The following is a 22,302-nucleotide window of genomic DNA, read 5'->3' on the forward strand; positions in this document are numbered from 1 at the left end:
ATTTTTTCACAGCCTAAATGGCGAAAACATGTAGGTCGGTGAGCTTATCATGGATCCTGTGTGTTTTCGTGCGAAATATCCTATTATTTAGTCCGAAATAATAGGATAGTTGGAGAAAAAAAACCATTGTCGAAAAACAAGGATAATCAGCGATTGTGGCTTATTGGATACCCCCATAATACACACAGAGCATTAGCGCAAGTAAGAGGAAGTACAACATAAATTAGATGATTCACAGACATAATCTGAGTCCTTGGGGACAGAGAGTCCCTGTCTATATGAGTTTAGTACAAGGCAGCCAGCAATAAAGCCATTAAACGATTCCCGACAACCCTTGTCTAGTCATCCCTACAGGAATATTTGGAGGAATGTAAATTCCACAGACCTATTATAAATGCTAATGTATTTGTTTTCATCTCATTCTCATGACCTCACAGGAAAGGTGTGTGTGTATTTATCGCTCTCTCTCTCTAGGCTCCCTGTACCTGCAGTGACCATGCATACGTGTGACGTGCTGCCAGTACAGGCTGCTGTTATGCAATAGGACACTGCACATGCAAGCCACATAATCAGCCAGGGAGTCATACTGATTTATGCTGTTCTAGCAAAAGAGACATTCAGTGAGTGTGAGTAGAGGGACCGTGAGTAAGCTTTATGGATCGCACGTAAACAAAATTTTACTTTTCAAAATATGTCGCAATAACATGTAGATCAGTTCTTACATTTATTGAAAATAAATATGTGCCTCCTCATTGGCTAGAATTTTTATGTTACTAAATCATTTCTAATCAATTATTTTGATTATTTTACCAATGGTAAAATATTGCATTTTGCAGTAAAATGCAGGTAGGAGAACAGATCATTTTATGGATCCAAGTGGCAAGTACAGGGCGTTTCACAGCATCATACAGTACAGTGAAAGGAAGGACCATGATTGCACAGTTCAAAGCAAATCGTATCATCAACGCCACCCCTCCCCATATCCTGGATATTTGGGAATGTCCCGGACATTCTGTGAGAGTAGGTAAGTATGCCATTGCCAACTAGTTCATTAGTGGTTTAAATCATTAACCAGTGACTACAATACTGGGGTACAGGTATATGCAATACATAATTGCCCACTCGGGAGATGCCTGAATTTGGGTGAGAGTCTTCTGGCTCCCAGGAAAGTGGGCACCTCTCCTGCATCCTTCCAGACATGATGTGAAGTAGGATAACTACCACTATCTACTTTCCAGATTATCAGAGTTTTATTGCACTGGGAGAAATATTACATGTGTTGGATAAGCTGCATTAATACGATATTCCCCTGACTCTAATTGTGCCATGTCAATTCACAAGTAACAATCCCACATTAATCTGATTGTCCAGCCCTAAGCCAAACGAGTCGTATTATCATCGTATGATCACCGGGTCCCCTTACAGCAGAAAGACGGCAACTAGGTCTGAGACGCTCTCGCTGTAAAGAAAAATGTATGTATATAAAACTTGGAATGTTGCTTTTCGGCTGTATCCGGTGTTGATATGTCACCCGCAGTTATGTCCAGTTTGGGGACATGTTGATTCAAACATATAGTAGTCAATACCATTAGACATGAGTGGGGCGGGCTTGCCTACCCTCCCGATTTGGCCAGGAGTATCCCGAATATTGTGTGCCGCTACCGGCCCCACTGACAGGCAGGCAAGCCTCCCGGCAGCCACCAAGCCTCCCGGCTCCCTACAGAGCGGGGGCGGGGCGTTGATGCGATTTGCACTGAATTGCGTCATCGTGGCCCCACCCCCTGCTTCACAGTGGCATTTATCCCGGCATTGGCGGGGCCACGATAACACGATCGCACGGTTACGCCCCGCCCCCAATACATCATTGTCCGGCCACGCCCCCCCACTGTTGGCAGACATTCAGCTCCCTCCCAGAAGGGAGCTGAATGCCGGCAAGTATGGAGTGGGGCCCATTTATTAATGATCGTATTTGCAATGGGATCTTTGCATGGTATTACCGCCCATAATAGCATTGCAAGATGCAATCCTATCACCGGAATCTATCATCCGGAACATGCAGGGACAGGGTCTCCAAAAGGAGCCCCTACCCACGATGTGCCTGGAGTGCTGTCAGGGCTACTGTGCATGCACGGCCGCCATTGCCGGGGGAGGGTTCCTATGGAACTCTCTCCCAGTAAGTTTTGCGATGTGCAGGCTAACAGCGTCTTCAGATGGACTTAGCCGCCGACGCCAATATCCAGATTGCATCGCATTCCGCAAGTTGGTAAATCTGGCAGCATGGCATCCGCCATAGAAACCTATGGGGGCTGCGGCTATCTGCGGGAATCTCCGATACCTGCTGCGGTCCCCAAAATGGGTGTTTTCGGGGAATAAGCCGCAAATATTTAATAGTAAATGGGCCCCAATGGCACCTTCTCTCCCCCCCTCCCATTTCACCCCGAACACACAGATTTTTGTACACGGTCCTATGGGGCTGCAAACAAATATCTGCATGTCCGGGGCTACCACAACTGCGGTGTATGACCTCACTCCTGGCTAAATTAAATGAGCTTATAAAACAAAGTTAAAATAAATAGAAATAGAAACAATAATAAAATGTGAGAACAAATACACATGCTGATATACATGGGGAGCAATACAAGTACGTGCAAGTTTTCTCGTACACTGTATTAGTACAAGTGCTGGTATCCATTAAATTATGTCCTGCAATCAGCTTAATTAATCATAATAAATGAAAAATAAAAACCTATATATGCAACGTCCATAATAACCAGGCAGAGAATAGTCCTCCTGCTGACACGCCATCTGATCTGCATCCAGGGATGTAAGAGGAACGGAGGAGCCCCAGGAAATACATTGACGTTCACCGTTGCTGGCATTGCCAAGTGTGTATGCACATGACCATGCCGGCACCCCAGCCGGGTCCTTCGGTGACGCGGTCGGCTCATACATGCATCGTCTAGTGTGTGTATGAGCCTTAACTGTCATTTTTCAAACACAGCCTGCAAAGTGACAGCTGGGAGCTGACTGGTTGGTACTTTATTTCTCTCAGAGACTTAATACATATACCCCTGTATCGCAGGAGACATCTGTACGGCCTGTACTGTAAATAAATCATTTTGTCCCAATATCATTTTGTGCATTGGTCTGTCACACATGAAAGCAGAGCAGAACACGACCTGCCCGTACACACACACAGCTGGAGGCAGGGATGCACTGCGCATGCTCCGTGACTCTCTCTCTGCCCAGCTGTTCTCAGGATGTCCATATATGGCGTGTGACGTCACTGCTGGGGATTCCCACCCCCCTGTGACTCACTATGACTTCCCTGCAGTGTGGAAGTACAGCACAGCATGCTGTTAGTCAGGCTCACACACAAAGAACACGCGTGGGGAAGCTACAGCACGGTGAGTGTCACTTCCTTCATCCCAAGCATGGAGCCACAGTCTTTCTGTATTATCATCTCCCTTTTATCCCTCTGAAATGTACTAACAGTAGGGATTGTATCATGTATGTTTGTTTATTTGTTTTTGTTTTGTTTACTTTTGATACAACTTTGTTATGAAGAAAGTTAACCCTTCATGTACCAGGTCCAGCAACCATGTGCCTTTTAAACATGTGGTAGATCATAGAGAGGGGCTGTATTGGTTCAGGGCTTATTCATGTGGCTTTCCAGGGGTCACACCATGCCTTTGCTGCCCAGGAGGGAGGCAGGGACTTGTTGTTCCACAAATAGAGCCGCAGATTGCCTGAGGCTGGTTCACATGGGTTGAGCCACAGGGCAGCACGTTGAGTGTTACTTTTCTGTTGTAGCTATAACTATAGAATGTTGCCTTTCCTGCCTGTTACAGAGTAAATGGCAACACTGTATAGTATGTGATTTATTTAATTTTTTATTTTAATTCGGATAGTGAGCACTACTGTGTTCGTGCTTAGAAAGTTGGTATCTGCCGTTCACATGGGAAAATATATAAAAACTACTATTATTAACCTTTATTTATATAGTGCTAGCATATTCTGTTGAGCTTTCCAATTGGGAACACAGTAATTCTGTACTGCGCTACACCAGTGCTTCTCAAACTCTGTCCTCAAGACACTTAAGGGGGAACTCACTTGCCAGCGAAGGGGGCGAACACCTATGGGGTAGCGAACACTTTTGTGTAACATCCCGCTGCTGTAAAGCGCGGCGGCTGCCGTGCAGATTCGGCCGGGCGAACGGGTATACCCTTCATTGAACTCACCACATTAACGGGCCAGGTTTTTAGGATATCCGTGCTTGGGCAAAAATGGATATATCAAAATTACTGCAGTCATAATTAAGTCACCTGTGCTCAAGCATGGCTATCCTTAAAACCCAGACTGTTAAGCTAGCTACACACTATAAAATTATTATTCCGATTTGCCAATAATTGGGTGATCGGCCTGATTTATTTTATAGTGTGTATGAACGATCGTTTTAGCATTTTGCCGATAAAACGGTTAAAATACAAATTCATTCTTTCAATTATCTGATCGAACATCTAAGAAGGAAAATCTCAGCCTCAATTTCCCGATATCGAGCAGTGTGTGCGCATTTTCGATAATCTGCTGATATTTCCTATGTATTCCAGTCACTATGTCATCCTCCTTATGGGCGGATATATGTAAAATCAGCGTAGTGTGGAAGAAAATCGGTAGCTTCTAATAAAACATTGCATAATGTGTAGCACAGATATTGGAGATGGCGATTGACTGAAAAATCGCCCTGTTTCGTGTCCCAATCAAGAAAATGTGACAGTGTGTAGCTAGCTCTAGTGTGTCTTGAGGACTCTGGGCCTGATTCAGACCCGGTCGCAAGCGCTGAGCACTCACAACTGGGTCGATGTTTGCCCACTGGGCATGCGCACGACGGAGCCGGCTTTGTTGTGCGCATGCGCGAGACCCGACTAGCGACGGGCGCTCCGTCGCTCCGGGTCTCGCACCAAAGGGGGTGAGCTGTCGATGGTGATTGACAGCTCACCACATTTGGTAGGCGTGGCCGGGGGGTGGCTTCACAAATGGAGGCGTTCCCAAGCGAACGCCTGCCGTTTGTGGGCGGCCCCACTGACATCACCAGTGATGTCAGTGGGAGAGCTTCCGGCTCTATTAGAGCCAGAAGCTCTCTGGGGCTTGCGGCCACGAGACCCTACCACAAGGGTCTCGTCGCAAGCCCGATGGTTGCGATGGTCTTGACCATCGTGACCATCATCCTTGCCACTCACTATAGCTGTGGGTGGTCACCCACACCTATGCGAGCAGCCAGGAGGCTGCACAAAAAAAAAAAAAACACCCAGATTCAGAGCAAGCGCTCTTTCAGAGCGTCCGTCTATGAATCAGGGCCTGAGTTTGAGAAGCACTGGTTACTATACAATACTATACACATTGTGACTATTTAAGCCCAAACATGTTCTAACCGGCTGTGCACACGGTGAAACTGCTGCTGGTCTTACTTGGATTGGTCTCAAATTTCTAGTCCGCTTAAAGTTTGAGAATTCTTGATGAATATTTGAACATTACAAAAGTTATGAGTATTTTACAAAACTGAGCAGGTCTTTGGTGACAGGCTAAAGAGCAGACTTAATATGATTAATTATGATTGATAATTTTCTGTAGATCAGTGCAATGTACACCAGATGAATGTGAAGCTTCCTAAACTAAAATGTAGCTAAAAATCAAAAACTAAAATTAAACCAAAACACTGCAATTAGGCTAAGCCCCTAAATTCCAAAATTCAAAATTAGTGTCAACACCCTCAAATGTATATGAAATCACCTTCCTCCTATTGTAGTCTTCCTTGTGCAGAATCCAGAGGCCCGCAAGGAATGCTGAGATATGCAGTTCTCTAAGTCTTCTTTAACATGTGCTTGTAATGTGCTTGTATAGGCCTCTATGCAGCTGTAAATGTACTTTGGAGGAATATGAAAATGCATGGGTACTAGAGCTGGTTCATCCATTAGGCAGCACAGGCTCCTGCCTAGGGGCCAGCGGGAACTAAGGGGCACAGAGTACACAAACTGAAGAGGCAAGGAACCCAAACCAATATCTTGGCTCGGGCCTCATCGGTTCTTAATCGTACTGTGTAGTAAGTTGTTCTTGTATACAGAATAAATAACGGGAGCATTAAAGGGCTGCTAAACCTACAATTCAAGCTAGCTCTGTCTACAAATAACATCTGTCACAGGAGCTTTTGAGATGGGTAATGGGGGTTATTTTTCCCCCTATACACAACTGTCTTCCTGCCAGTAACCAATATGAAGGATTTCCCAGTTGGCCTCTTTTAACCAGCATTTGAAGAAAATGGCTGATACCAGGGAACAGTAGCCTGTAATGTTCTCTGTTATCAGCCAAACAAATTTAACTGCAGTGCCAAATATCTCAAGATTTGTTAGTCATGGAAACGTAAGCTGGGTACACACTGAAGCGATGTTGGGACGATTTGCCATTTCGTAATGACAAATCGCCTACATCTCTCAGTGTGTGGGTGATTGCACGCTCCCACGGCCGCTAGGTTTGATGTGCCTCATACCTAGCAAGGTAGGACTCATACCTCATACCTCACCTGATGTGCCTCATACCTAGGTTTGATAGGACTCATACCTAGCAACATCGCTAGCGACGTGTAATGAGTTAATGAAGGATGGAACAGTGATCGTTCTGTCGTTCATTAACTCGATCCAGTGTGTACAGGCAATCCCCATCCCGATGCCAGAACAAATGCACATTGCTCAAGTGTGTACCTAGCTTTACATGGATAATTGCGACTATTAGTAGGGTTGGGTATTATAACCCGCCGGTTAGAATCCCGACACCGGAAGCCCACTGTTCAGAATTCCGACTACGGCTGGTAAGTACCCAAACCCTCTTCCTCCCCCCCTAACCCTCCTTTGGGGTGCCCAACCCTAACCTCCCCGGGGGGTGAATATCCCTAACCCATACATACCTACCCTCCCGGTTTTCGCGGGAGGCTCCCGATATTTTGGGTAACCCCCCTCACCCCCGGAAAGGTAGGCATTTCTCCTGCATTCTGCCCACTTCCTAGTGAAGTGGGCAGAATGAGGAGAATTCCTGTGGCGATCGCGGGTCTCCATGAAGGGGGCAGGGCTTAAGACGTGATTCTGCATGAATCACAGCATTTGGCCCCAGCCCCTATGTAAATTTTACCCAATCGACGCAATTTTACCGTGAGGGGGCGGGACTTAATGACGCAAATCGTCAGGCCCCGCCCCGTCGGCCCCCTGCTGCTTCTCTTACCCGAGCTTCTCCCGGGAACAGATTATTAAAGGTAGGCAAGTATGCCCTAACCTCCTCCAGTTGGACCTAACCCTAACCAGGGGGGACCTAACCCTAACCTCCCCCCCCGTGGTGCCTAACCCGAACCTCCCCCCGGTGGTGCCTAACCCTAACCTCCCCCCTCCCGCAGCCTAAGTCCGCCCAGGGGCGCCTAAACCTCGAGATTCCGGCAGTCGGCATCCCTGTCGTCGGTCAATTGACTGCATCCCTTATTAGTACAGTAGCTCCTTTCTATAATACAACTTGAATTTTAGGTTTAATTGTCCATGATGGACTAAGGGAAGTGAAAATTTACAAGGAGGCATCTTAACCATATCTGTTGTACCTCCGCTCTTAAATATATCACTATTAATAAAATAGATAAGATCAGTTTCCTAGCTAGTCACATACAAGTGAATGTGGGTGACTTCATCTCCCTACTGGTGAAAGTGCAGAAATAATTGGCTTTTGGATCATATTCCTGGAAAGTCCCAATGACGAGCAATCCCTATTACACTGGCTGAGATATAGGGAGGGAAAACAAGTGAATCTAGGTGATTTTCACAGAAATAGTTCTACCGAAATATCCCTGACATTTGTAATAAATACTTCCATAGCATTGTACCAATTTTTCCTGGTACTAAGCTTCAAGTAATTATTGTTGTTTCAGAGAAATGTTTATGCTTCCTACTCGTACATTTGCATAGAGAATACAGATAGCTGGGGATCCTCGTCTTATAATATAGTTGCTGACAGCTTAGACCTGTTTCAACAGCTCTATATCAGTGTTGCGAAAATGCAGTAAGGCGTCTGACAATGGCCCTCATTCAGAGCCGCTCGTTAGCGGCAGTACGCTCGTTCCGAGCGATGTTTGCACATCTGCGCATGCGTACGGTTTTTAGTACGCATGCGCGAACCAGTCAGTGCGGCCGAAAATCGTTGGTACGCAATATAGCGAGGGCCTGCTATTTTGAGTGACAGAATGAGGCGTATGTGGGTGGTAACAGGGGAAGGTGCTTGAAAATGGGGAGTGGAGATCCGAACGCAGGCGTGCTTAAAGGTCAAAACGGGCGTTTTATGGGTGTGCATATTTAAAACAGCAGCGTCATTGACCACGTCACTGGGTTATTTTATAGCCAGAACTGCTCGCAAATTTGTGGTAGCAAACACCAACCACAAGAATAGCGAGCAGTTCATACGCTGGTCGATGTACTCGATTAATCTAATAAATAGCGGACATGACGTAGGATGCAAGCGGCCAGGGGGCGTTTTTAACAAATAAACGAGCGTATGTTTTGCTCGCTCGTTCAGACTTAGAGGTGTGAACAGACTGCAATGTGCGTACGGATCATTTGAATAGCCACCCCTTGTTTTTAAACGAGCGACCACAAATAGCGAACGGCTCTGAATCAGGCCCAATGTACCAAGGACTTTGTTCCTGAAGGAAGTTAGGGACTAGTTTTAATTGAGACTTCATGAAATGTTTTTTTATTACTCATGATAAACTTCCGTGGTTTCTCCATCAATTATGATTGTGCAATTATTTGAAAATAAATTGCAATCTGTTCATAAGAAATGAAGGGCCTTATTCAGATTGGATAGCAAGGCTGCGTTTGTACGCAGCCGGGCAGTGTTTGTGCTCAGCGCATGCGTATATATCGCAGTGTGTGTGCGCGAACCATCCGCTGCGATCGGGAAGCATTCGCAGTGGGCACGCAGTCCCATCACATAGTGATTGACATGAAGTGACTGTTTAGGGGTGGAGAGGGGGGTTGTTCCCGTGTTTAGTAACATTGCTACAGAAGCAGCAGCGTTACCTACCTCCCCTGTTATCAGATTATGCGCATGTGTGACCGGAGGTCACGTATGCGCAAAGCCGCTGGGGAGGCAGGGAGGAGGCAGCAGAGGGTGATCCTTCTTTGCATCCACAGAACTCCTTCCCATAGGAAAGAGCGAGACTCCAAAAACAAGCGCCATCTGAAGATGGCGTTTGTTCTCGCAGGCAAACTCCAAAAACTTTAAGTGTTCGGAGTTTGCTGAATATCGGGTGGACCCCTGATGATAAATGGCCCGTTACCTATATGATGAATAGGCCCCTCAGAGACTTACCTTAAAGTAATCGCTGCTGTGATCTCTCACGGACTAACATAGTGAAAATATGCTAAATGATAGGTGTGTCCATTGCTGCCTTCTCGTATCCATCCAATGATGTGCTACAGCGAAAACATCGGGAACATCGACCTCCACCAGACCCTGATTACCTGTCACTCACTGTGGAAGCGTAATCACAAATCAATCGCAGCATGTGCGCAGAGCAGCTTTCCCGCATGTGCAATGGCAAACAACCGTTCAATTTCCGTAAATATCGGCATCGTGTGAATCTCTGAATCACCCCCTCAGATATAACTTGGTTGTTATTGTTTGTTGCAGCTGAATTGTTCCAGGTAAATTCTCCTTTTTCCATGCCAGCATCAAAGTGGTCATCTTTTGGGCAGCTATGAATATTCATGAGTATTAATAAAGAAGAGGTCATCCTAAGTACTAGCAGGAGCGTGCCCACTGTGCTCCTAACAAAAATCCTGTGATGTCATCAAGCTGCCCTCACCAACAGCTAACTGACACGATGCTCGAGGCAGTGATGTCACTGGGATGGGCTGTCCGCGCCCGGCTTACCTTCGATCAGGATGCCGGGCGTCGGGCTCCCGTTGTAGGTAAAATGACAGGGGTCGGGATTTTGACGCCTGTCATTAGACCCTTGCCAGGATTGGACAGTCGGGAAGCCGACGGTCGGCATTTAGACCGTCGACTGCATGCCCTTTTTACAAAGGTACATGCTATTGAGTGGACAGGGCACCAAAGGGCAATCAGACAGTAGATTCAATAGGAAAACAGTGTCTTGAATTAATATTCAAGGTGTTGAATTGTTATACCTTGGGGAGGTACAAGGGACACCTGTGTGTGTGTGTGGTGGGGGGGGGGGGGGGGCACAACAGTGCATGTTGATGAAGGGGAGATGTCTCGAGCCTTGGAACAAGATAACGTAGCATAGTTGCCTAAAACATCCAATCAGCTTCTGTCATTTCACAGACTGTGCTAGATTGGTTGGGTATGATGTCGACAGTCACAATGTAGACATCGAAATGTTGACATATCGTGCTTGGTGGCCCTGCGGTGACTTACCTGCTCCCAATGACTGATTGTGGAGTACGTGGACAGCAATTTGCATCTCTTGGAAATGAGCCTTCCTGTAATGGCTATACTGCAATATATGTGTGTGTGTGTGCTTCCTACTGTGTAACGTACAGCAGGGACATTATTACATTACAAGTCTATCAGTGAGGAGTACACAGTGTTAGACACGGCACATCCTGTTCTAGCACACACACTAGATGTCCTTATCTCTCACAGTCCCGGGCACTCTCTCACAGACAGTATTGTCTTATCACATGATGCAACAGACAGTAATATACAATGTGATGTGAATGTCACAGCCAGTAATGATGGTCCCCAGGCAGTGAGCCACAGGCTGTGTGGTGTCATCACCTCCCTTCTGACACTTGTCCTCAGACACCTCACAATGGCTTTTGTAACTGGAAGGGGGGGTTGGGGCGGCTATGTCACGGGTATTATTGACAGTGCTGAGTGTTGTTACAGGAAGTGGTTTACTCAGAGGTTTCTCAGAAATCTGCAATGTCTACCAGCTATAAAACGGTCTTTGATTTTCTGGACTTGACTTACTAAGTAGTAACAGACTTTAAGGTTGTATTTATGAACTGGTGAGAATGTGTGTTTCACTGGAGATAGGGTTTCGGCAGCCATGTTAGGTTTCACTGGCGATTAGACTTTGCCGACTGCCTCCGACGATAATGTCCCCGTGTCTATTTAAGAAGGATTGCGGCGTTGTATCAGAACGGCGATAGTTGGGAGGTGGTAAAGAAAATATGTTTTGTTTCATTAAATAAAAGTACAAAACGGCATCCACCCACACTGTAAGGACAATGGACCTCATTCAGACCCGCTCGCAAGCGGGTCGATGTTTAGGCCCTGCGCACGCACAGTGGCCGCACTGCGCGTGCACAAGCCCCGGAGCGAGAGAGAGATTATCTCGCCCCGGAGCCCACTACAAAAGGGGCGGCTATCGATGTTGATTGACAGCTTGCCCCGTTTTGTAGGCGTGGCGGGGGGTGGTTTCACAAACGGAGGCGTTCCTTAAGGAACGCCTGCCGTTTTGTGGACGGCCGCACTGACATCAACAGTGATGTCAGTGGGGAGCTTCCTGCTCGATCAGAGCAGGAAGCTCCCTGGGGCTTGCGGTTGCCGAGACCCAACCTTAGGGTCTCGTCGCAAGCCCCGATGGTCGCGATGGTCTTGTCCATCGCGATCATCAACCTGGTCAGTTGCTAAAGCTGTGGGTGGTAACCCGCAGCTTATCTAGCGACCAGGAGGCCACACTTCAAAATATAAGCGGCCGCCCATATTCAGAACGAGCGCTCGCATTTTACGATCGCCTCTGAATGAGGGTCAATATTTTTTTCAGCACTGCCAGGCTGACGATGGTGCCCTGGAAGTGGGTCACTCTCCAAATGCACTTCCTAGGCTCGCTATATATTGTCATGGGGTAGGGAAATTCGGAATGCTGCTTCAGAGTACAAGCTCTGATACCCGTCGGGAGGGGGCACAGGACAAGCGAGAACCGCCCGAATGCCCATACGGTTTTACATGCGCCTGTTACCCTGTCTGTACTCCATACTTTCCCTCTCTGCACAGGCCATGCTGAAACGCGTGGGTATTCTTAAGTATCAACAAAACACTGTTAGGTTTTCCCCAGTCTCTTGCATTAACCCTGGTCTTTTTAATTGTCAACTGAGATTGAAAGTAAAGGCAGAAGTGGATCATTAAGGAACCTTCCCACAGAGAAAATCCTGACACGTCACACAGTGTAGGAGTTAAATACCATTAGTATGGGGTAAAGCTGACTACATTTGGGCTTCAATATTCTAACTTTTGAATAGAAGCCGTTTTATTAAATTGTTTATTCCTGCACGGATGATAAGTAACTTACAAGTGCATTTACAATTTTATAGATAAATATAAAAAAATATATATATTGGTGAAATTAAAGCAGTTGATATAGAAAATGAAAGCATATTTACTTCACATGTACCAACTCTCCGCTATACTTAAATAGGCCTCCACAGGTAAAGCTGAAGACTTTTACTCACCACTTTACAATGGCAGTAGGACTGGGATCATGTTACCAATAGGAAGCCACAATCTCCATGATTGCATCTTCTCATTGGTCCACGGGCTAGGGATGGCAATCAGAAAGGGGGCATTGAATATTCCTGGGTTTCGGCCATCACCAAAATCCTGTGGATGTTGTGCTGCCATGGTTCGGAAACCAATTGATGGTTAAAGCCATCAATGGTTCCATGTGGGTATGCACAGAAGAGAAATGCGTTCTGTGTAGTAGGACTTTAGCGCAGTAGCACATTAACAAGCAGGGCCTGGGGGCTTCTGCTTTGTACAGATTTCTGAGTGGCTGTAAATATGACCACCAATCAGAGCAAGCCATGTGACAAACTCCAACTAACAGGATAAATGCTCTTAGCAGTGTAGGTGTGTGTGTGTGTGTGGGAACTAACCATTATGGCACCATCTGATCTTCAGTAAGTCAATGGCGACTAACATTGCAATGTCGCCATCTATTGGGATTTCAATATATATTTTAGTTTGTAACCATCGGCCATCAAATGCCTTCCCTATCACAGAGTCACGCTGCTCCCCGGATGTTGGCCGGGGTGGTGTGTTGAAAGATGGAGCTCAGGGAAGACCGTCTGTAGGTAGCCCTGATCTCCATTGTAAGAGAACCGCCATCTGTTAAATATAACAGGTAGGGAGAGAAATAAATATAAAAGGTCTACTTCCCCTCACGCCATGGCACGTACAGCTGCCACGCTTACCATATGTCCCTAACCAGGGCTGTCATTCCCCGGTCTTGGCCCACTCCAGTAAATGCCCGTTTCCCTGGTTGTTACCCTACTATTGCTTTAAAATCCTTTGATACCCCTTTCAGATATACAACCTGGGAAATTTCCTGCTCAGACCCGGGAATTTCTCCTGTGCAAATTCCCGGGTATTTGGTTGAGACACCCCTTTCACACTACAGTGGCTACCTGGGAAATTCCCAGGTAGACCCCTTTCAGACAAGAGCAGGGTTTTTCTGCTTAGCTGCCTCTTCTCTGCCATCTGCTCCTCCTAACCTATCCCCTCTCTGGCTGATGATGATGTCATCATTCAGCTACCTTTAGCTGGCCAATCATAATGCAGATTTTCTTTTTATTATTTTTTTATTATTATTTTTTTTAAATTTCTTATAATTCCCTGGTGGTCCAGCGGAAGTGCGGGTGGCTGGGCTGGGACCAGTCGGCGGTCTTGAGCGCGGGTGTCCCCGGTGTCTGGCTGGGGTCCTGTGTCGCTGACACAGCGACCGGCGTGGCAGGAGGCCCGCTGTGACAGAGACCTGCCGGTGGGTGTCCACACCGTCCGGCTGGGGTTCTCTGTACACAGCCGGCCGGTGCTGAGGGTGGTGAGCAGCAGCGCTGAGCATCCTATAGGACGCTCTGCGCTGTCAACTCAAAGCTGCAGCGCTGAGCATCCTATAGGACGCTCTGCGCTGTAAACTCCATATAAAAGCTGCTTGGTGCTGCCCGGGAGTAGTAAATTCCCGGGTAGCACCATTCAGACAGAAGCAGGGTAATTTCCCGGTCGATTGAAGGGGCGGCTACCAGGGAACGTGTTCCCGGGTAGGTACCTTTCAGACAGACGCGGCTACCCGGGAATTTGGCTGAGGCAGGCCAAATTCCCGGGAATCTCGAGATGTCTGAAAGGGGTATACTGAAAGGGGTATAAGTTACACTTCAACCATTACAGGCTCCCTCAATAACTACATTTGAGTTCTACAAATCCGCTTAAAGTGTTTTTGTTTTGAATCTATTTTCCAGCCTTTGAAAGCGAAAGTGGTTCTTGTAGTCTATGGTATGTTTATTTGCAGGGCTGTGCATAGATAAACAGTCTGACAGGGAAGTGATTACAATGCATTCTGCGGGCTGTACAGGCTGAATATTCGCATTTGGAACAATCCCATCTGCATAACATGGCCACACACGTGAAAGGAGAGAATATCACAGATCTGATTGCAAACGCCTACACAGACTCTCCTACCACTTCTGGGTCAAGAGATGATCTTACATGTAGAGCGATTGAAGTTACGGTTTATCCTGCAGTGTGTAATACTGCATGTTTATTTTAGTAGATCAGGATGGGTCAAGTCATTGGTGCAGGTGTTGGCGCATTTCGGCAAAAATTAGTTAACTGACAGTGGAAACGAAAATTTCTGAACCTTTTCTTTTTTCTTTTAACTCTATGCATTGTTACATTTTACTATACCCTGTGTGTGTAAATGTATTTAAAAGTATCCCTAATCTGGGAGTCGGTATTCTTTGCCGACAGTCGCAATGACGACAATCTATTTGTCGGCAGTGTGATGTTGAGCAGATTATGTTACTAATTAGAAAGCATCATGTTTAAACTTATACTGCCGACATATTTATTACTCTAATATTAGTACCGTGTCGGCATAGTGTGCTCAACATTGTGCTGCTAACTGATTGTCAACATTGTGTATGTCAATAGAATTAACTATTTTCCTTGGTATTCGTAAAACCTTGGAAAATGGTAAAATTATGAAAGATTAAATACCAACCAATCAGCTCTTGTAACTCAAACACAGCTTGTAACATGGCAGTTAGGAGCTGATTGGCTGGCACTTTATCTCTCACAAATTTATCTCTCTCCCAGCCTACAAGAATACACCTTTTAATCTGAGTAACTTTATTCGAAGCCACTCCTTATGCATTTAACATTTGTATCACTGCCTCTTCTGGTAGTTTCGTACAGTATATCTTTTTCTTTGTCTCCAAATGTTATTTTACATTACATTTACCAGACTGAATCCAAAGGACCCCTTGGTCTTAGGGTGGGTACACACCTTGCGATATATCTGCAGATGATGGTCGTTCATACATACTGTACGCCCATCATCTGCATGCTGCAGCAGGTCCGGCTGGGCAGGAGGCGGGTCGGGGCGTGTCCTGTCGGGCGGGGGGGGACGTGTCCTGCCCCCTCCCCGTGGCTGCCACTGTGTGTGTACGGGTGGTCTGCAGACATATCGCATTGGCTGTGCTGCACAGCCGACGGACAGATATGTCTGTGAACGAAGGCATTCACCTGTACACGCTGGCTGACGGGGGCACGATATATTGGCTGATCAATTGATTGGCCAGTGTGTACCCACCATTAGCCTATTTCACCTACACACACAAGATGATCTTTAAAGTGACAGTGCATTGTCAATATATCCCTCCCTGATGATTAAAAGCATACCCTGATTCCTAAGAGATGGTATGTTGAATTAATAACATTTGGAAAAGTTCTTTAATGTACTAAATTATAGTTTGATATATTTCTGCAAGAAAAACAAAGACATAAGGACTGCTGGAGGTATGTCCCTTTTATTTCTAATATGTATGTATGTGTATACTTCTATAGGAGCACTATAGAGACTGTGCACAGCAGATATGCATGAGGAAGTACAACTTGGGGCGTCTTACATTGTAAGGCTGCTGAATCGTCACCAGAAACTGGACAGCGAGCAGGTGGAGCGGTTTACAGAGACACTGGCCTCTATCCTCTGCGACAAGTTTGAGGGGCACTGGTACCCAGACAGCCCTCATAAAGGACAGGCATACAGGTAAATGATGACAATGACATGACAAGAGGGGACCTTAACAACTTACCTGATTAATGCACTTATTTATACCTCCCAACTGGATTAGGCAGGACAGTCCCGGCTCTGTGGGACTTTCTTGCCTGGACATTCGTACGGGCTTGCTGGGAGGCAGTGTCTCCGCCCACTGCCTGGTACAGCGGTGCTGAATGGATTGCACAATGGAAAGGAGGAGGGGAGGAGTGTTGGGGCAACTGGGCAGGAGTGAGGCCCCACCAACTGTGACACACTATTGGAATTTTTTCTTTTGATGAATCATGGTGTTGTGCTATTTTTTAAGACTTTAATTTTAGGGGGTATTTCATAGGCAAACGCAGGAGGGGTTTCCTTCTGCCTGGAAACCCCCCTTCCCAGCCCACACCATGACCACAATATAAATATAATAGAATTTTACTAGTGCTGCATGTTCTTCTCAGTATCACAAATGAAATAATTAGCACCACCTGTAGATCTTTTAACATGTATCAGTCAGTAATAAATAACCTGTGCACCAACTAGGAGATCTGGAAAACATGCACTGTTAGTGATGTGCTGCCATAGAGGCCAATATGTACATATATGTCCAGGGCAGTGCTAGTTTCTGCTGCTGCTCCCAGACTCGCTCCCATGCTCTGGAATGGTGCCCACATCTAAAATAACATTCAGCTCAGGCAGGATGGCCTACTGCCGCATTTAATGGCTTACTATGATTGCTGGTCCTGTATATGCTGGAATTATGACACACAATATACTTTGTATGATGCATATTAAAACTGGTCAAGCTATAATTATCCCCTCTTCATGGACTGGCCACACTCACTCTAAAAATCAAGCATTTGGAAACCCCCCTCTAGAAATCCTGCGTTTGCCACTGTATTTACACACTTTAGCTGGATTTTCCACTAAATTTGGAAACTTTTAATGATGGCATAAATGTGTGAGATTTTCTTCAATGTATACCGCTGTCTGTTCTATATATTTCTTATATGTACCGTATATACTCGAGTATAAGTCGACCCGAATATAAGCCGAGGTACCTAATTTTACCCCAAAAAACTGGGAAAACTTATTGACTCGAGTATAAGCCTAGGGTGGTAAATGCAGCAGCTGGTAGTGGCCCCAGTAGTAATCCCCCCTGGTAGTGCCCCCAGAAGTAATTCTCCCTGGTAGTGCCCCCAGTAGTAATCCCCCCTGGTAGTACCCCCAGTAGTAATCCCCCCTGGTAGTACCCCCAGAAGTAATTCCCCCTGGTAGTGCCCCCAGTAGTAATCCCCCCCTGGTAGTGCCCCCAGTAGTAATCCCCCCCTGGTAGTGCCCCCAGTAGTAATCCCCCCCTGGTAGTGCCCCCACAAGGAATCCCACCCTGGTAGTGCCCCCAGTAGTCCTAATAAAAAAAACCACTTACCTGAAACCCCGCTCCTGGTCCCGCCTCTGCTATCAGCTCCTCTATCCGCTTTGCATTATGGGAGAGACGTCGTCATGACGTCTCTCCCATTACCCACTGTGGGAGCCGGAAGATGGCTCCCGCAGTGGGAGCAGCAGCAGCCGATGAGAGTCTGACAGACTCTCATCGGTTGCTGATTACAACAAACACACAGCTGCCGGCTCTGGCGGCTGTGTGTTTGGCAGTGTGTACTGCTGACCGAACTCCGTCCGGTCAGCGCTACACATGCGGTGCAGCTGTGTCACAGAGACACAGTCTGCACCACGGCCCGCATGGTACGCTACTCAGCTGCGTACCATGCTGGCATGACTCGAGTATAAGCCGAGGGGGTGCTTTTTCAGCACAAAATATGTGCTGAAAAACTCGGCTTATACTCGAGTATATATGGTCATTGCTGTTTTAAAAGCTTTTTCACACAAATTTTAGCTAAAAATATATAGTTACTACAACAACCCCTCCATGTGCTAATTAGAGTAAAATTTTAAAAGTTAACACAATTGAGCCATCTGAATGCTTTATTTTTGCTCTCTTTTTATTTTGCTATTATAGTAATTCTATACTATTTGCTTTTTCCCAGGTGTATCCGGATAGAACACAGTCTCCTGGTGGATGACTCTGTATTACAGGCCTGTGTTCGGAGTGGTTTGCGCTGCTCACAGCTAGCACTGCCAAAAAACATGTACATATGGATCGATCCCCAGGAGGTCAGCTGCAGGTAAGTCATCTGGTGTAGTCCTCTGTCTTAGTGCTATTAAAAGCTATTACGTGCTGTCTTAGTGCTTTTAAAGCTCAAATTTTCTTATAACAGACATGAAACCATCACTTACATCTACATCTCAAGCATCCTCCATGCCATCTGTAGCAAAGCAATCTACTCAGACGCCATAGTCTTTTATTAGGTCAGGCATTGGGCATGGTGGTTATTGCATGCTGCAATTGTCTACTTAAACTTATTGTTCAGAACTAAAAGATAAACAAATAAGAAACAAATGAAGGAAATGATCTGCTCCACTTCTTTAATTAATAGTAACATCCTAAATTTATAATAAACCACTCCAATATAATTAACCCAAAATATTACCATCAGCTGCTTGAGTGTAGCCATTGCAGATTATGGCACTCATTTTGAGTCGTTCGCAAAGTGGCTGTATTTGTGGGTAGCCACGGAAGACAAATTTAAACTAAATGTTAATACGATACTTTGTACAGGTAATACAGGGACCTGTGTGTCTGCAAGCAGGAAGCCGCATAAGAGTCCTGCCAGAAACAGGCTTCTCTTCTCCATAAGCATGGCTCAGAATAGCACGGAGCTTTAACTCCTTGACAAGCCTAGTGAATATTAGTTAAATATTAGTTAGTGAAATACTCAACAAACATTGACACACATTTGGGGGGCTGTGGATTAAATATAAACACTTCTGGATGTACTGGAACGCAATATGGGGTACTGGTAAACACAGGCCCGTAGAGAGCTGGTCTAGGCCCTGGTTATTTTTGGGGAGGAGGTGTGTGGCCTAAATGCGGGAGGCGTGGCCACTTTGCAGTGCTGGAGAGGGGGAAGGTGTGTGTGTGCTGTGAGCCCCTCAGCTTGGGGAAAACCCAGGGGGGGACTGCGGGATCAGGGTGATAGCACCTCAGCACAGGTAGAGGAGACTGCTGCAGCTGCTCAGTGGCAGCAACCTTCCTGACCCCACTGCAGCCCAGCACACTGCAGCGTGTGCTGGGCTGGGGATGCTGACAGGTAAGATGTAGATTGGGGCAGCGGCAGACCTGGGTTCCCTCGGGGCTTTCCAATAATCCCAGGTAATTAGTACTCGCTCTCCCCCCTCTCGGCACCCCTGTGTGAACATTACTTGTCATAAAGATGTACTGTACAGGATACTCTGCTGTATGTCTCCCTCAACCAGAGTTCTCCTTTCATCTCTTCCTCAGGTTAGGAGAAAGCTGCAGCCCCTTTATAGTGAAAGCTTCAGAACATCTAAAGTCCAAAAAGAATCCGACCTCAGAGAAATCAGATCTAGAGACCTCTGACTACCACTCGGATGGCTCGGACACAAACGGGACCCCGTCAGAGTGCTCCAGCGAGGACGAGGAATCCACTGGGAGGAAGAAGAAAAGTGTGACTCCAGTGATAGATGCACAAAGTACTGTAAGTGCCGCAGTTTCATGTTGCGTTCTCAGTATATTATGTAGTCAAGTACGAACACCACTCTACGTATTTGTTTACTACTTTGACAATCAAATTGGAATAGTCCCTTCTGTACTGGTACAAATAGAAATGGCATGTAATGTGAATAGATGACACAAAGTACTAACAACAAAAAAACACATCATGCAATGTACACAACCGTATAACTATGGCCATTGACTGACGATGGGAGTTAAGGAGAGGGGGGGTGCACTCTCTGTCTCCAGGCACTTGTACTATAGAAATGAAAACTTTAATCTGATTGGTTGCTATATGCATTGACTCAACCTTTCCATTATAGAAGCTTTAGTAAATCCACCCCATAGTCGTGCATTAATTAAATACAGAGCTTGTGTATAAATGAAAAGATTAAACCTTTATTCTTTTGGCGAGTTCTCCTATGTGCCGTCATAGTGCTGACGCGTTTTTCTTTCATTTTATCTTGCAGGGTGCTCAGTTCTATTACAGCCCAGCTCCGCCTTCCACTGTCTTCTACCAGTATCCCAGCAACGCGTTAAGCTTCATGCCAGCATATCAGCCCATGACCCTATATTATTTGGTCCCAAAGTTCTATCACAACATCAGGCCCAGGACAGTCCAACGGAAATTTAAATCCAAAAAGTCTTCACCTCCTGCCAAAAGCTGAATTACGACTTTACTGATCACTGTGAGTCAATCCTTACGCGACCTCTCTGCTTCTCCTACTGGAAGATGACGTTGTATGGATGAAGAACATTCTCCTGGGTTGGTCTTCTCAGCAGAAGTTAACTCGGTCTTCAAGGTCCATATTTTCTCAAGCAGCTAATGTGTGTAATTCAAGATGCTTATGTGAATGCTCAGGGAAAAAAATATATATATAAAGGAGCCATTTTTATTTATTTACACCGTCAGGAGTATAGCTTTTACGGCACAGCGAACTGACTGGACTTGGAGGAAAGTAACCAACCACAATGTGACTTTTTGTAAGGTTTCCTTATATAACGACAACATTTTTCACGGTGCTTTACTATTGTGAACAGACACATGCCATAAAACAACAATGGGTATAGATAGACCAACAGAGGTAAAAGAGCCGTATCGGCAAGTTTATTATATATCCAGATTGTTCCTGGGTATGGTAACTGCACTTGTCCGTGGTGCAATAAGACCATAGATTCCACTACTACAAAATTTATGAGAGGTGCGATCTTTATGCACACATAGCAGAGGCTGCTATTTGGAGACTGCTGCTTACTTACCACTAGGAACCGGTGCCTTAGTCATGTAGCAGTCATGCTCCAGAGATGCCACTAATTCCTAGTGTCTATTCTGCATTGTTTTGTGCATTGGTTTGGTCTACAACATGGCTGCCTTCTCAATGTCTAGGCCTCAGTTTCACTTGAACTGAAATTAGCTTTATTGGACAGGTTTTGTGCCTGACGAATGTGCAAATTTATGTGTAATGGGGTAATTGTCAGTAATTATTGATAATGATAGCAGACGTTGTCCAAGCAATCATTGTTCACAATTGCAAAACTGTATCTGATTGGTTTACATGCTGCTGCTTAATTCAACTGCAATAACGTTTTAATTTATAATCGATATCATTTTTAATGTCATGTTCCAGTGTATGTGAAAGGTCTTTGACTGGTCTGGTTCTGACCTACGTCCCAGTCAGTTTCCTGCGACTTAATGTGGATTGTAGTTCACAACCAGTAGGGTTATATTTACAAAGCAACGGCTTTTTGCAAGCTGCTACTTCTCATGCGGGATTGCTCTTGAAATTTAAAGCGTTTAAAGCGGCACTAGTATAAAGTAGAAAGCCAGGCATGTTTTGCATTTAACATTAGTGTCGCTTTAAATTTTAAGATCAAACCCGCCGAGAAGTGGTAACTTGAAGAAGCCGCTGCTTTGTAAATCTGTGCCTTAGATTCTTAATCGTTTATGCCTGTTGTTTCTTCACCATTTTTCTATGTGCCTGTCCTGTTTTTCTCAGTTATGTTAAATACAATTAATTTGATTAATTTGTCTCTGATAAACTACATTAGTATGGGAGTCCTGTGTAGATATAAAGGTTTTATTTAATAATATAACTTTTTTTTTTTTTAACTATAAACCTTAATTATTGGTGTTTTATAAAGGTAAATAAATGAGCTTTTTTATATAAAATTTTACAGTGCACATGCCATTAATGTACAATTGTTTTCTTTTTATATATATTTTTTAAGCCATTGTAACAGATATTGTATAAAATAGTATTTATTATATATTATATATATATAAAAAAAATATACTAACATAAATTATGCTGTTGTATGTTTAAGTTATTGAAGTTTGAACAAACCATTCAGGTTGGAGTACAAAGAGGTAAATGCACAGTTTTATTGTTCTAGTGTCCTATAAATAAGTTTTGCACATATATAAAAACACGCTGCACATTATGGGGCTCATGCTGAGTTTGAAGGATTTTATATCTAGATAGCAAGTTTGCTGGATATAGACACAAGATTCCCTGTAACCCAGCGGTTCCCAAACTGTGGGGGGTCATTCAGACCCGCTCGCGAGGGAAGTTCGCTC

The 22,302-nt window shown here is 45.3% G+C and overlaps 1 protein-coding gene across 1 annotated transcript; it reads left to right on the forward strand.

Annotated features, from left to right (window-relative positions):
* The first annotated feature begins 3,336 nt into the window (after positions 1-3,336).
* LOC148526746 (protein BTG3-like) lies at positions 3,337-21,889 on the forward strand. Its single transcript, XM_088469846.1, has 5 exons — positions 3,337-3,407; positions 15,898-16,099; positions 18,136-18,273; positions 19,491-19,707; positions 20,195-21,889. The coding sequence occupies exons 2-5, from the start codon at positions 15,927-15,929 to the stop codon at positions 20,390-20,392; spliced, it is 726 nt and encodes a 241-aa protein (XP_088325972.1). The 5' UTR covers positions 3,337-3,407; positions 15,898-15,926; the 3' UTR covers positions 20,393-21,889.
* The last annotated feature ends 413 nt before the right edge of the window (positions 21,890-22,302 follow it).

This window comes from Taudactylus pleione, unplaced genomic scaffold (genome assembly GCF_031769625.1).
Source record: "Taudactylus pleione unplaced genomic scaffold, aTauple2 ptg000094l, whole genome shotgun sequence".
NCBI lineage: Eukaryota > Metazoa > Chordata > Amphibia > Anura > Myobatrachidae > Taudactylus > Taudactylus pleione.